This window comes from Capsicum annuum, chromosome 9 (genome assembly GCF_002878395.1).
Source record: "Capsicum annuum cultivar UCD-10X-F1 chromosome 9, UCD10Xv1.1, whole genome shotgun sequence".
Classification (NCBI taxonomy): Eukaryota; Viridiplantae; Streptophyta; class Magnoliopsida; order Solanales; family Solanaceae; genus Capsicum; species Capsicum annuum.
Genome location: NC_061119.1, coordinates 10,058,510 through 10,071,904, shown reverse-complemented (window position 1 = coordinate 10,071,904; position 13,395 = coordinate 10,058,510). Strand labels below are relative to the sequence as shown.

The following is a 13,395-nucleotide window of genomic DNA, read 5'->3' as shown; positions in this document are numbered from 1 at the left end:
GAACCTTTGAAGGCAAAGAGTTGTGAAGTAGAAAAATATTTTCTGTTGTCATCTCTTGAAGTTAATACTCGAGAACTTTTCGGGTTTCTCCGCTGGTGCCATAGCTTGCAGAGCATTATTACGACTCATCGTGGCGATATTAGTTGCCGCCATAGTCATTCCAGCATCATGCACTTGACTATCAGTAGTCATTTTCCTATCACCATAAGACAGTACCTTTAGTATATCGAAATACTTATTAAAAAGTTGCAACAACTTTAAACACCTCTTGTTTCTAGTTTAACGATGAATTTTTTATTGCTTCCAATCGTTAACCGAGTGATCTTCAACTTGTGATGAAGATTTTATGTCTTCGAATCATTAGTTAAGTTCAAACGGAGTAGAAAACTTAAAGTTTTAATCTCTAGAAAACACGCAATACAGATTCCGAAAAATTATTTCTTAAGATTGTTATCTTCAATGTTTTTGGGTACAAGAATCTGTATATAGGCAACAACAACTTCAACTCAAGTTCAAGTCTAAAACAAGAACACTTATGAAGTTCATTAACACCTTCAACACAAGATTAACACTAATCTATCCAAGAAGTGTGTTATTTTTCAGAAATGAGATGAAACAGAAATTCAAAGTTAAGTCCCCCGACTTCACGAAGTGTCCTTAAGGAATAATTTCCCTTACTGTACCCTAGGTTGTGGAATCTTTCTCCTAGGATAAAATGACTTTCAAGCCGAACAATAGCAGTATCTCAAATTGTTGGATTCTTCGAACTCACTCAATAGCTTAATGATCACATAGAGTTTTTGTATAGAAGAAGAGTGCTTTTGCTGTCAAAAATCATGTCTATACCTGAGGAATATATCAGGTATTTATAGCCTTTAATGTGTCCTTTCAGAAAGGATGCATTGGTTTAGCAGAGAGTCGTCTATTCAGTAGCAGTCACGTCCCTACTCCTAGTCTGTGCTGGACTTATGCCTGATTTGCGGCTGCAGGTGATGTTTTGCAAATTCCAGTAGCTTTTGCGCTACATCTGCGCCCACAATTCGCGTACCTGCGCTGCATCTGCGCCTGCAGGTCACCTTACGGCGCGAAACAATGTGTCTTTTCCCTTGAAGGGTCGCAACCCTTCGTGATGTATTGCGTATGTATTTGCATGACGTCAAAAATGCGTCCCGCACTTGGAGAAAAATTATTATATTAGATAAAATTCATCTAAAAAGACGAAGTCGAAGCCGAGCGACGACGACGACGCGAGGCACCACCTTGTTCTTACCTTACTATCCATGTAGAATTAGTGTTCCTTATTAAAAACACTTCAAAGTTTCCTTCTCCCACCAATGTAGAAGAATTAGTGAACTTCACAATTTAAGAATACACTTTCTAATTTGGTGTCTCTCTTTTCCTCCACCATTTTTCCTTCATTTTTCATTCAGAACCCAACAATAAACACACAGTGATAATTTAAGTAGGTAAAGAACATGAATGAGTAAAATATGAAAATATATATATATATTAGACAGTGATATTGACCATTTTAACTTTCTTTTCTTAAATATACAAAAGTTTGACAATGTGAATAATAAGTAAAGGAAACTTAGCAACATTAACAAACGACCAATTCCCACGGATTACCCTATTATACTACTGCTCCCGCCGTTTCCAAAAAATAAAAATCTATTTTGACTTCATATAAAATTTAAGAAAATATAATAAATTTTAGATATTATTATAGTGTTAAACTTGCATTAAAATATCATCTAATCTTATGCTTTTAAATATTATAAAATAAATATAAAATTAAAATTAAAGTATCATGAATTAAAGAAAAATAAGTAATTATTTTTTAAATGAATAGAGTATATCGGAATTAAAGAAAAGTAAGTAATTATTTTTTAAATGGATGTAGTATAATTTATGTATACTTATACTTGCGCATTATATATTATACATACATTACTCAGCAAATTTGTTCACCAAAAATATTTCATTTGACCAACTTTTCTTGATTTCATCAAACATCCTTTTAGTAACCAAATTTTGTTAGATTTTCTCTTTTATCAAACCCCTTTTCGTTTTTTTTGCTGTTATAGTTAGCTATGGCCAATACTGATGAATCGAACCCACTTTTACCCAATCAACAACCTGAGTTAAAAGATGATGAAAAGACCAAAATACCCCTTTCTTCCGCCGCCGCCGGAACAACCCCAGTTCCGCCGTTTCCGGTGAAGCCTGCTGCTCCCATGGGGTGGACAGCTGATGGGGTTCCCGTGGTTGAGCCGATGATTATGCGTAGTAGGGATCAGTGGGATTCTGGACTTTGTGCTTGTTTTGGAAGGACTGATGATTTTTGCAGCAGTGATATTGAAGTTTGTGAGTTACTTTTTTGTTTATTCAAGATTAGTTTTTGATTCATTGATTGAAGTTTGTGAGTTTTTTTGTTTAATCAAGATTGGTATTTGATTGATTGATTGATTGAAGTTTGTGAGTTTTCTTGTTTAATCAAGATTAGTATTTGATTGATTGATTGGATAATTGAGGTATATTTCCATAAATATTTTGTTGATAGTACATGTAGGAAACCAACTCACTCACGCGCTTGATGGTTTTGGTGTGAAACTCAAAGAACCAGGACATTTTAGGTGTGTGCTTACAGCCGTTGATTGATTGATTTGATTGATTGGATTATGTGATAGGATGAATTAATGTTTTTATTTAGGTTCAATATTTGTGGAATGATCGTTTTTAATTAATCTTAGCGACACAAATTAATGTTTGATTGAGGTGCAGTTGACTGATTGATTGGATTAGGAAAAGTGAATAAGATAGTCCAGGTAGGAAACTAACTCACACACTTTATGGTTTAGGTATGAAACTCAAAGAATCAAGATACTTTAGGTATGTGTTTTCAGTCATTGATTGATTGATCGATCGGATTATAGGTATGAAACTCAAAGAACTAGGATACTTTAGCTGTGTGTTTTTAGCCGTTGATTGATTGATTGATTGATTGGTCGATCGATCGGATTATGTGATAGGATGAATTAATGTTTCTATTTAGGATCGAAATTTGTGGAATGATTTTTTGTGTATATGTGATAACACCGTGGTGTCCGGGTCAGCTTGTGTCCACCTCGACTAATTTCACAAGGTACCTGCTACCTCCCACTAGCAACATGAGCCAGATAGATGAGAAGAAATTACCTAGTGTTTTTCTCTGTTGGAAATTGAATCTGAGACCTCATGGGGCTCAACCCAACTTCATTTAATCACTAAGCCACACCCTTGGATGCAAAATGATCTTGTTTTTAATTAATCTCAGCGACACAAATTAGTTTTTGATTGAGGTGCAGCTGACTGATTGATGGATTGATTGGATTATGTGCTATGATGGTGTAAGTATCTCTATTTTCATCGAAGTTCATGGATTAATCCTTTTTTACTTCATCTCTGCGGCCCAAATTAGTTTAGGATTAAGGTGCAGTTGACTGGTGCTATGATGGATTAAAATTTCTCTATTTTGGATCGATATTCGTGAAATGAACTTGGTTTTAATTAATTTTGGCGATTTAAATTAGTTTTTGATTGAGGTGTGGTTGACTGATTCATCGGATTAATATCTCTATTTTGCTGTTCTTTATCTTCTTTTTTTTAAGTTTCTAGCTATGTTTTACTTTGGTATTGGAATATATTGATAGTAATCAATAAATTACTCTTTAATTCCAAATTAATTTGGCCAGGCTGTATGAATCAGTTTTATGCACTCTGCTCTATTGATGATAGTTTCTTTCGATTATCTTGCTAGTCAATGAATATCCTAGTTTGGGTAGTAATATATATTCTAAGAGTTGCTGAAACTGTGCGAGATGGATGTTAGGGATATTGATCTCTCGGTGATGAATGATCATGTCTAAAATTTCTAATTCAGGTGCTGAATTTTAATCTTTAGAAAGGTTCCTTTGCTAAAATCTACTCATTGGTCCCCCGTGAATGTGTTTATTGAATGATTTTGTTGTGATCTTGTTCATGTGCTCCTATTTTTCATGAGAAGAACTATCGAGCAAATGCACGGACGATGAATATCTTAATTCTATTAGTAATACATATTCTAAGAGTTGTTGAGACTATGCGAGATGAATGTTAGGGATGTTCGTCCAATATGGATAGCATGAATATGAATTGTGAAAGCGTGGCCTAACGATCCTTTAGAACTTCGGAATTCGAAGCTAGAGGTGTCAGAAAAGTTCCCCCAGGAATAACTGATTTGTGGCAGCCTAGAGTTTATAGCGATGTTGCTTTTTGATCCTTCGATGTCAGCTCTTCCCATCATTGTGAAGCATAATTCACCAAGTGTTGGATTGTTCACCCACCAATAGGGAACGTTAGCTGCGTTTAGACCGTCGTAAGACAGGTTAGTTTTACCCTATTGATGGCAATGTCGCAATTGTAATTCAACCTAGTATGAGAGGAACCGTTGATTCACACAATTGTTCTTCGCGCTTGGTGAAAAGTCAGTGATGCGAAGCTTCAGGGTGCTGGATTTTGACTGAATGCCTCTAAGTCAAAATTCGGGGTAGAAACAACCCATGTGTATGTCGTCTGCTTGCCGACCCGCAGTAGGGGCCTTTTGTGATGAATGATCAGGTTTAGAAATTCTAATTCGGGTGTTGAATTGCAATCTCTAGAAAGGTTCAATCTTTGCTAAACCAACTCATTGGTCCCCCGTGGGCGTGTTTATTTAATGTCTCACCAAGTCTATGTGAACTGTGAGCTCATATGCTGCTAAATTTTTCATGAGAAAAAGAACTAGCAAGCAAATATATGTACATCGATGATAATAGTAGATTAGGAATTTTATTTTCCTTTGATGGCTAGAACAAAGAAGTTTGTCGTCCGAAATTAGAATGGAAACCCAGTGCCCATAGCATCATGCATTCACCTCATCCAAAATTCCGCATTCACCTCATCCGAAATTCCTACTCCTAATTCGTTTTTGCTTCTTCTGATGACTTGATCAAGTGAAGAAATAGCTATACTAATGTCGAAGTGGCTGGAACACTTTATTCTTTAAATAGTGTTTCCTCTAGTCTTTGTTGTTCTTCAACAAATCCCAATTTAGTGTCCATTTGCCACAAATCTTTTGCTATTTAACGTTCAAAGTCATCTTGATATTCCTGTCAGATCATCTTGCACCGATATCAAAGTCAATATATTGAATGATGTTTATACTTTACTGGCACAATACATAAACATGCCCTTTAACTTGGTTTCAGATCACATCCATGACCTCCAACTTTGGGTGTGCACAAGTAGGCACTTAAACTTGTATAAAGTTGAACAAGTAGACACATGTGTCCTTTGTAGCATCCTACGTGGCCAATTCTCGTCCTACATGGTGTCCTACATGTATTATGCCTCATAGGACATGTGTGTCTACTTGTTCAACTTTATACAAGTTTGAGTGCTTACTTGTGCACGCCCAAAGTTGGAGGTCATAGATGTGATTTGAAGGCAAGTTAAAGGGCATGTTCATGTATTATGCCATGTTTATAGGTTATTGATGTCGAAAAACACTTTCTTCAAAATATAATTCATGTCAATGTAATTTTTTTGCGTTCATTTGCAAATCTGCAAAGGATTCTACCTTTGCAAGACACATTCTCTTTCTATAGTTATAACCTGTGCTTTACTGAATTGTCTCTACTTTGATTAGTTCTTGTGTCTTGATACTATATTTTTGCAGTACAGTTTTCTCTGTTGATGAAACTTGTCCTTTCTGTGCTCGCTTTGCTTCTGTTTTATTGGAATGAGCTGATAGATGACCACCGTGACTCTGCAGGTCTACTAGGAAGTGTGGCCCCATGTGTGCTCTACGGGAGCAATGCCGAGAGACTTGGTTCAACTCCCGGGACTTTTGTCAATCACTGCTTGCCTTACACTGGCCTCTACTTGATTGGACAATCCTTCTTTGGCTCGAACTGTGTGGCGCCTTGCTTTACATATCCCAGCCGTACAGCTATCCGCCGAAAGTTCAATCTCGAGGTAGGCTATCTTTTTAAAATTTTAACCTTTCTGAAGATGCTTTACTTAAGCTTATTCTATATTATGTTGGTCTGGCCATTAATTGATTTCTACTTTCTATGTTATGTGTTTCTTCTCCAATTGCTCTGCTTTATATCTCTTCTTTTGTATTTACTTTCCGCATCAAAGCAAAAAAATCAATTTTGGGAAAGTCTTATGTCGAATTTGCTCTACTTTCCGGTATGATTGTAAAAGTTTTTCGTAAAAATAACTTCACCCAGTAGTTCAGGGATTTTCGAAGTGTACTTTTAACACACTGTATACCAAAGGTTGTGAAAGAGTGTGTGTTGTAGTAGAGTTTAGAAGATAAAGTGGTTAACACATCCTGGTATAGTGGTTCACACATCCTTATAAATGTCACCTTTGCTCTTGTACAAAAGAATCATCGTACTCCATCTCCACGCTTCGGGCATTTTCGTCGTCCTAAAAATGTTGTTAAACAACTCAGTCAGCCACATGTTCGACAAAGTTCATTCATGTCAAGTAACTGGTGACGTGATCTAAGAATCGATTGTAGTTCTCTGTATGTAATTTTTCATTTGGATTTATGTATCTTTTTTGGTTACGCTCGGGGGCTTGATACTTAAATCAGTAAATCTTGGAACTTCTTTGCATAAAGATAGAGATTTGAAGGAATTTAGCGCAAAAAAAGTACAATAGATAAGAGAAGTAGAGCTTTGAAGAAACTATTCTGCTTATATGACTTATCAAAAAGAAAAAGAAGGGAAAACAAAAACAACACACCCATTGTAATCTCACAAGCGAGGTTTGGGGAGGGTGGTGTGTAGGCAAACGTCATGAAGGTAGAGAGGTTGTTTTTGTAAGACAAAGAAATTGTTCGTCTTTTGTTCTCTTCCTTTCTTCTGTTATCTTTTACTTGCTCATTTTAGGGTGCGATATGAAAATGATGTACTCCGTTCCTACATTGCTATCATCTTACTAAAAATAGATATTCCATAATACTTGTCATTTTAGAAAATCAAGACATAATTAGTTGTTTGTTTCCGCTTTTACCCTTAGTCATAAATATAGAGAGATATTAATATCGTGCAATAGTGTGTTTAGGAACAGGAGGAGTATTTAGAAGGCCATATATCGATAGTTTGATTCTTCATACCTGTGATCCTCTAGCTTTTGTTTCTTCTGCTGTTTTGCGTCATTTCATTTTCTATCAGATGAGGGAACTTATTCCTCCTAATGGTTGTAGTAACAGTTCTACAAGTTTTATCCTCGTTAGATGTTGTAAATGTAAATTTATATCCTCTGCAGGGGAACTGCGAGGCACTCAACAGATCGTGTGGGTGCTGTGGGAGCTTTGTTGAGGATGAGATGCAGCGCGAGCAATGTGAGTCAGTTTGTGACTTTGCAACTCATTTCTTCTGCCACCCTTGTGCTCTTTGCCAAGAAGGTCGTGAGCTGCGTCGTAGGCTTCCTCATCCTGGTTTTAACGCCCAACAAGTGCTCGTTATGATCCCACCTAACGAGCAAACCATGGGCCGATAAAGCATGAGTATCTTGCTGTCCGAGTCCAAGCCATTTCCTGCTTGGTTTGATTTGTATCCATTTTCTTAAAGCTTCTGAACACACTTGACTTTTTAATAGTTTCACCTCTTATGTAAAACTTGAAGAGACCTATACGTGTTGTGTTTATAATGTATTATGTTGCATAAAAGAGATGGATTCTGCAATAATATTTGTGTTGCTTTGGTTAACATGTCAAACATAATATCTTAAAAACTTTTAGAAGGGTGGTTTTGGCATAACTGGTAAAGTGGTTGCCATGGATAAGGTTGTATATTCAGTGGAAATCAAAATGAGGAAAGCGAGGTTGAGATGGTTCGGGTATGTGATGCGGAGGGTCGCAAATGTCCCAGTGCGGAGGTGTGAGAGGTTGGTTAGGGATGGATTAAGTCGAGGTAGAGGTAGACCGAAGAAATATTGGTGGGGGATGATTATATATGGCATGGAGCAGTTTTAGCTTACCGAGTACATAACCCTAGATAGGAAGTTGTGGAGGAGACGGATTAGGGTAGAAGGATAGTAAGAATGAGTGGTAGTGGTATATTAGCTGGAGGTCTATTGAAAACCACCTCTTTATCTCACCTCTGAGGTAGTGGTACAAACTATGTAGGCTTATTCTCCCCAGACTCCACCTGAAATATACTACGTATGTTGTTATGGTCGCCCTTCCTCAAAACTCACGCATAGCGAAAGCTTTAGTGCGCTACCTTTTAATATCTTAAACTTTCCCATGTCCCTAAATCTGGTTATGATCAGTCTGTCAATTCATGTGCTTTCAAGAATAAATGACATAAATATGAAGGAACACAGTAAACTAACTTTCAAAGAATTTGTGCAAATAAGATCATTTAAGGACGACGTTTTTAGTTTTTTTTGTTTGAGAAATTTGTGCAAAAACTGCTTGATGTGAGAAACCTAAACGACAACAAACCCGATGTAATTCCATAACTTGCGTCCAGAAAGAGTAGAATGTACGTAAATGTTACTCCCGCTCCACAAGTGTCACTTCATTGACCGCTAGGCCACTATTCAGGTACATCGACTATAGGAAAACAAAGAGGAACAATAGTTCTACTGGAAGAGAAATAGAGAAATAAATAAGTAGCTTGCAAAACAACATAAACATAGCAGCATACTCTAAATTCGAGTTCTAACTATGATGACGGGGAACTGCTAAACATTAACAAGTTCTAAGGTTGAGAACTAACTATTATGGCGGGAAACTAACAACGGTAACAAGTCCAACCATGTGTTTGACAACGCCGCTGAATGTGAATTAACACAGTTTTCTCAAGCTGAACAAGGGGAATAAACCCCGGGTTATCTATTCTCCAGGTGCGGAAACACCTTGCTTCAGTCGTTCCTTCTTCATCTTCTTCTTGGAGACGGGCTTCTTTTTCTTTGGAGGAAGGGTTTTCTGTGCATACATGTAAAGCAAGTAGTTCCCTATGAGGAATGTCAACACGAGCCCACCAATGACAATTAAGACGATTAATCCTGGGTTGAGTCCTTTCACTTCAACGTCATTCGCCATATTCTTCTGCTTCAACAGAGAACAAGGGTAAATTTTTGTCTAATCCACATCTGTGATTAGGAAAAGATAAAGAGTTCATAGAGAAACATAAAAGAATTAGCCCACAAAAGTGTTCTTCTGTGGTGCATGAGTAACATATTGCTTCAATCCAACTTCAGAAGATAAATTCACATCTTTAAGGACATTGAGTTTAACTGCATATATCTCAGATAAGTGAGTCCAACACGCTGTACGCCAATTTCTTGCGGAAACAACAAATAGACAAATTATTGCAAAATTGCCATAGAATAAAGATTAGAAGGCCTGCATATCTTGGACTAACTTCTAATAGGTAGATCAAATCCTTCACGTTTCTATGACCAAAAGGAACTTCAAAACAGTTGCATAAGCTAAGGTTCACACAGAAAAGCTCTTGCACACAATCAAAAGGCTACCCGTTGAGCTGCGTTTTTAGAGAAGTTGTTTTAACTAATCAATTGAGGATATTTTTTTGTAATGTGGCAATGAACATGCAAGTGAAAAATATGCCTCCTTATGTCTGGAGGTCATGGCTCATCTTACCACTCTAGGTGAAACATGAATATCGAATACTCACTAGTCCCACTTTTTTTTATGGCATTTGGCTGAACACGGAGTTGAAGACTTTTGAAACCTTTGAAACTAAAACAAGCCATAGACAGTGTGTGTCGATAAATAAACCATCTCATTGAGGATGTCTTTTGCATTGTGGCAATGAACATGCAAGTGAAAAATATGCCTCTGTAATGTCTTTGAGGCCAAGGCTCGCTTACCACTCTGGATGAAACATGAACATAGAATACTCCCTAGTCCATAGAATATTCCCTAGTCTTTTACGTGAAGGTGTTTGGCTGAACACGGAGTTAAAGAAACAAAGATTTTTGAAACTTGCAATGTAAAACAAGTCATAAACATTGTGGGTCAATAAATCATCTCAATAAAGAGCGAAATAAGAAGTTAAAAGCTAAATTAATGTCAAATATAGAAAATGTCATTTTTTGGGGGATAGACGGGAAAAAAAGTGTCATATGGACCGAGAAAGTAGTAGAAAAGACTACAGCCCAAAAAAAGAAAAATAGTATACGAGATAATCATTCCACCAGTATCAGCACATCGGGTTAAACTACTTTAGGAAAACATCCAAGTCTGGTGACTCTGATCTGCACCTGCAATTACGAGACTAAATCTATGGGTCTCTCTACATTCTATAACTCCAATAACCAAACATCCAGTAGAAACACACACAAAATCCCCAACAATTCTGACACTAATAATTACTGTTGATATATCCGGATTACAAAAATTTCAACAAATTAAACATACCGGAACCATAACACCTCCGCCTTCAGAAATCAATGAACTTATGAAATCTAGCAAGCACAGGTGACATATCACATCCAGACATCATAAAATTGATATGTATCAAAGCAGGTCCAAATGAAAAAATGTGAAGTTCTCTACATTCTATATTTCCCGAACCAAACATTTATTCAAAGAAACCTCCCGCAAATCTTCACCAATTCCAAGTATTAACAATTACTGTTTAGATTTACCTATAACAAAAATTTCAACAAACTTAACATTACAAAAAACAATGAGTTCATGACATCAAACAAACTTAGTGACAGATGCCATCCAGAAAACCTATTGTTCTCTACTTTCATTTCCAACACCACAAATTATTCTAAAATATCACAGCAAATCCTATCCAATTCCATCATTAACAATTGCACAATGGTAATCCGTATCACAAAATTTCAGCAAATTCAACAAAACTCAAACCATAACACCTTCGTTTACAGAGAAGGATGAATTCAATATTTCAAGGTAAAACAGGTGAGAGATCATACCCAAAAAAACAAAATATTAATACGTCTCAAAACAGACCAAATGAATAACCTACAATTCTCCACATTCTATATTTCCAACACCAAAATTTTATCTCAATTCCTAACCAATTCTTCCATTAACAATTACACTGTTTACATATCTGTATCACAAAACTTTCAACAAAGTGAACATAACTCGAACCATAACACCGTTGTTTACATATCCGTATCACAAAATTTCAGCAAATTTAACACAAGTTGAACAATAAAACACATTTCTAACACACATTTCTATATTTCCAACACCAAAAATTTACTCCAAAACATCTCCACAAATCCCAACCAATTCCACCATTAGTAATTACATTGTTTACTTATCCGCATCAACAAGTTTAACATAACATTATTGTTTACATATCCGTATCACAAAATTTCAAACAATTTAACATAATTCGAACCACAAGACCTTTGTTTACATATACGTATCACAAAATTTCAACAAAACTCAAACCATAACACCTTTGTTTATATATCTGTATCAACAAATTTAACATAACTATAACCATAACACCTCCGTTTTACATATTTGTATCACAAAATTCCAACAAATTTAACATAACTCTAACCATAACACCTCTGTTTTACATATCCGTATCACAAAATTTCAACAAATTTAACATAACTCTTAACCATAACACCTCCGTTTTCATATCCTATCACAAAATTCCAGCAAATATAACAAAACTCTAACCACAACACCTCTGTTTTACCTATCACAAAATTCCAGCAAATATAACATAACTCTAACCATAACACCTCTGTTTATGGTATCCGTACCACAAAATTTCAGCAAATTTAACATAACTATAACCATAACACCTCTGTTTTACATATCCGTATCACAAAATGTCAACAAATTAAACATAACTCTATCCATAACACCTCCGATTACATACCCGTATCACGAAATTTCAGCAAATTTAACATAACTCTAACCATAACACCTCTGTTTTACCTATTCGTATCACAGAATTCCAGCAAAATTTCAGCAAAACATAACTTCTATATTTTTAACACCAAAAATTTACTAGAAAACACCTCCGCATATCTCAATCAATTCCGATATTAACAATTACACTGTTTACATATCCGTATAACAAAAATCCAGCAAATTTAGCATAACTCGAAACAGTAACACCTCGATTTACAACCAAAAAAAAAACACTAAATTCACAATTTCCAGCTAAAAAACTTCCAGATCACTCTCGAAAAACAACAAATTCATACATATAAAATCAGATCTAATGAGTAATAACACGCAATTGGGAGAATTTCGGTAATTAAAAAAAATTTTAAAAAAAAGATATATATATATATATATATAAAGGAAAAGTGTACCACATTATCATCCATGGAGGGCAAAATTGGAGTTTTGAAAAAGACGACGAGCGACGGAGAAAGGCGATATCGCCGAGTGAGAGACGAGAAGAAAATGGAGTGACTAAATAGTAACATGTGGTTTAATAGCAACAGTTTGATTTATTATTATTTGCTAAATGAGTCCTCTATTTTTCTGTTTTATCTTCTATTGGCCCCCAAGGGCCTTTTTGCCACTTTCTTCCTTTTTCCTTTGTAAAAAGGTCAAAGCAAATTTTACTAAATTTTTTTCTTCATAAAGATATTTATATTTTATTTTTTTTTGAGTCTGTAGATATACATAATACATTTGATAAAGATATATTTTCTCTTGTAAAGATATATAATTAGATCTCGATATATATTTTTCGATTTTAAATTTATCGAGATACATAATTAGTTCGTCGATATATTCAAAAGAAATATACATAATTAGTTGAAATTTTTGTAATTACTTTATAACAATGAAATTTGTGTAAATAGCATAAATTAAAATGTATATTTATGCTATTTTTTCATAAATAAATGGTAAAATACTTTGTTTCCACCCTGAACTATACACGAAATTACTGAGATACATCCAAACTTTAGGAGGGTTCTATTATCCTGGACTAATTAAAACCGTATTTTTGGCAACCTTAATGCTTACTTGGCACATACGTGGCACATCAGTGAATCAACACACTAAAAGTCCACGTAGGCACACGTATGTGCCACGTAGGCACTAAGGTTGTCAAAAATACGATTTTAATTAGTCCATGGAGTCAGTGGCGGATGTAGAGTAGAAGGTGTGGGTTCCCGGGAACCCACACCCGCTATCGTAAGGCTTAAAATTACATAGAAAAATCATCAAAAGTTATAAATATTAATAGGTGGAACTCATAACTAAACCAAGGGATAGCTTAGTGGCAGGAAAGGAGCCCTTGGGAATCCACAAGTTTAAAATTCTGGATCCGCCTCTACATGGAGTAATAGAACCCTCCTAAAGTTTGGGTGTATCTC

The 13,395-nt window shown here is 35.6% G+C and overlaps 2 protein-coding genes across 3 annotated transcripts; one reads left to right on the top strand and one right to left on the bottom strand.

Annotated features, from left to right (window-relative positions):
- Nucleotides 1-1,583: 1,583 nt before the first annotated feature.
- Nucleotides 1,584-7,789, top strand: LOC107843057 (cell number regulator 8). The gene is made up of 3 exons (XM_016687208.2): nucleotides 1,584-2,367; nucleotides 5,834-6,036; nucleotides 7,345-7,789. The coding sequence occupies exons 1-3, from the start codon at nucleotides 2,094-2,096 to the stop codon at nucleotides 7,576-7,578; spliced, it is 711 nt and encodes a 236-aa protein (XP_016542694.2). The 5' UTR covers nucleotides 1,584-2,093; the 3' UTR covers nucleotides 7,579-7,789.
- A 779-nt stretch (nucleotides 7,790-8,568) lies between these two features.
- LOC107843056 (DNA-binding protein S1FA) lies at nucleotides 8,569-12,544 on the bottom strand. 2 transcript variants are annotated; one of them, XM_016687206.2, is made up of 2 exons: nucleotides 12,376-12,544; nucleotides 8,569-9,136 (listed from the first exon to the last, which is right to left on the bottom strand). In XM_016687206.2, the coding sequence occupies exons 1-2, from the start codon at nucleotides 12,490-12,492 to the stop codon at nucleotides 8,921-8,923; spliced, it is 333 nt and encodes a 110-aa protein (XP_016542692.2). In that variant the 5' UTR covers nucleotides 12,493-12,544; the 3' UTR covers nucleotides 8,569-8,920. The 2 variants fall into 2 exon arrangements, with proteins under 2 accessions (XP_016542692.2, XP_016542693.2); XM_016687207.2 differs by having other exon boundaries at nucleotides 12,379-12,527.
- Nucleotides 12,545-13,395: the final 851 nt, after the last annotated feature.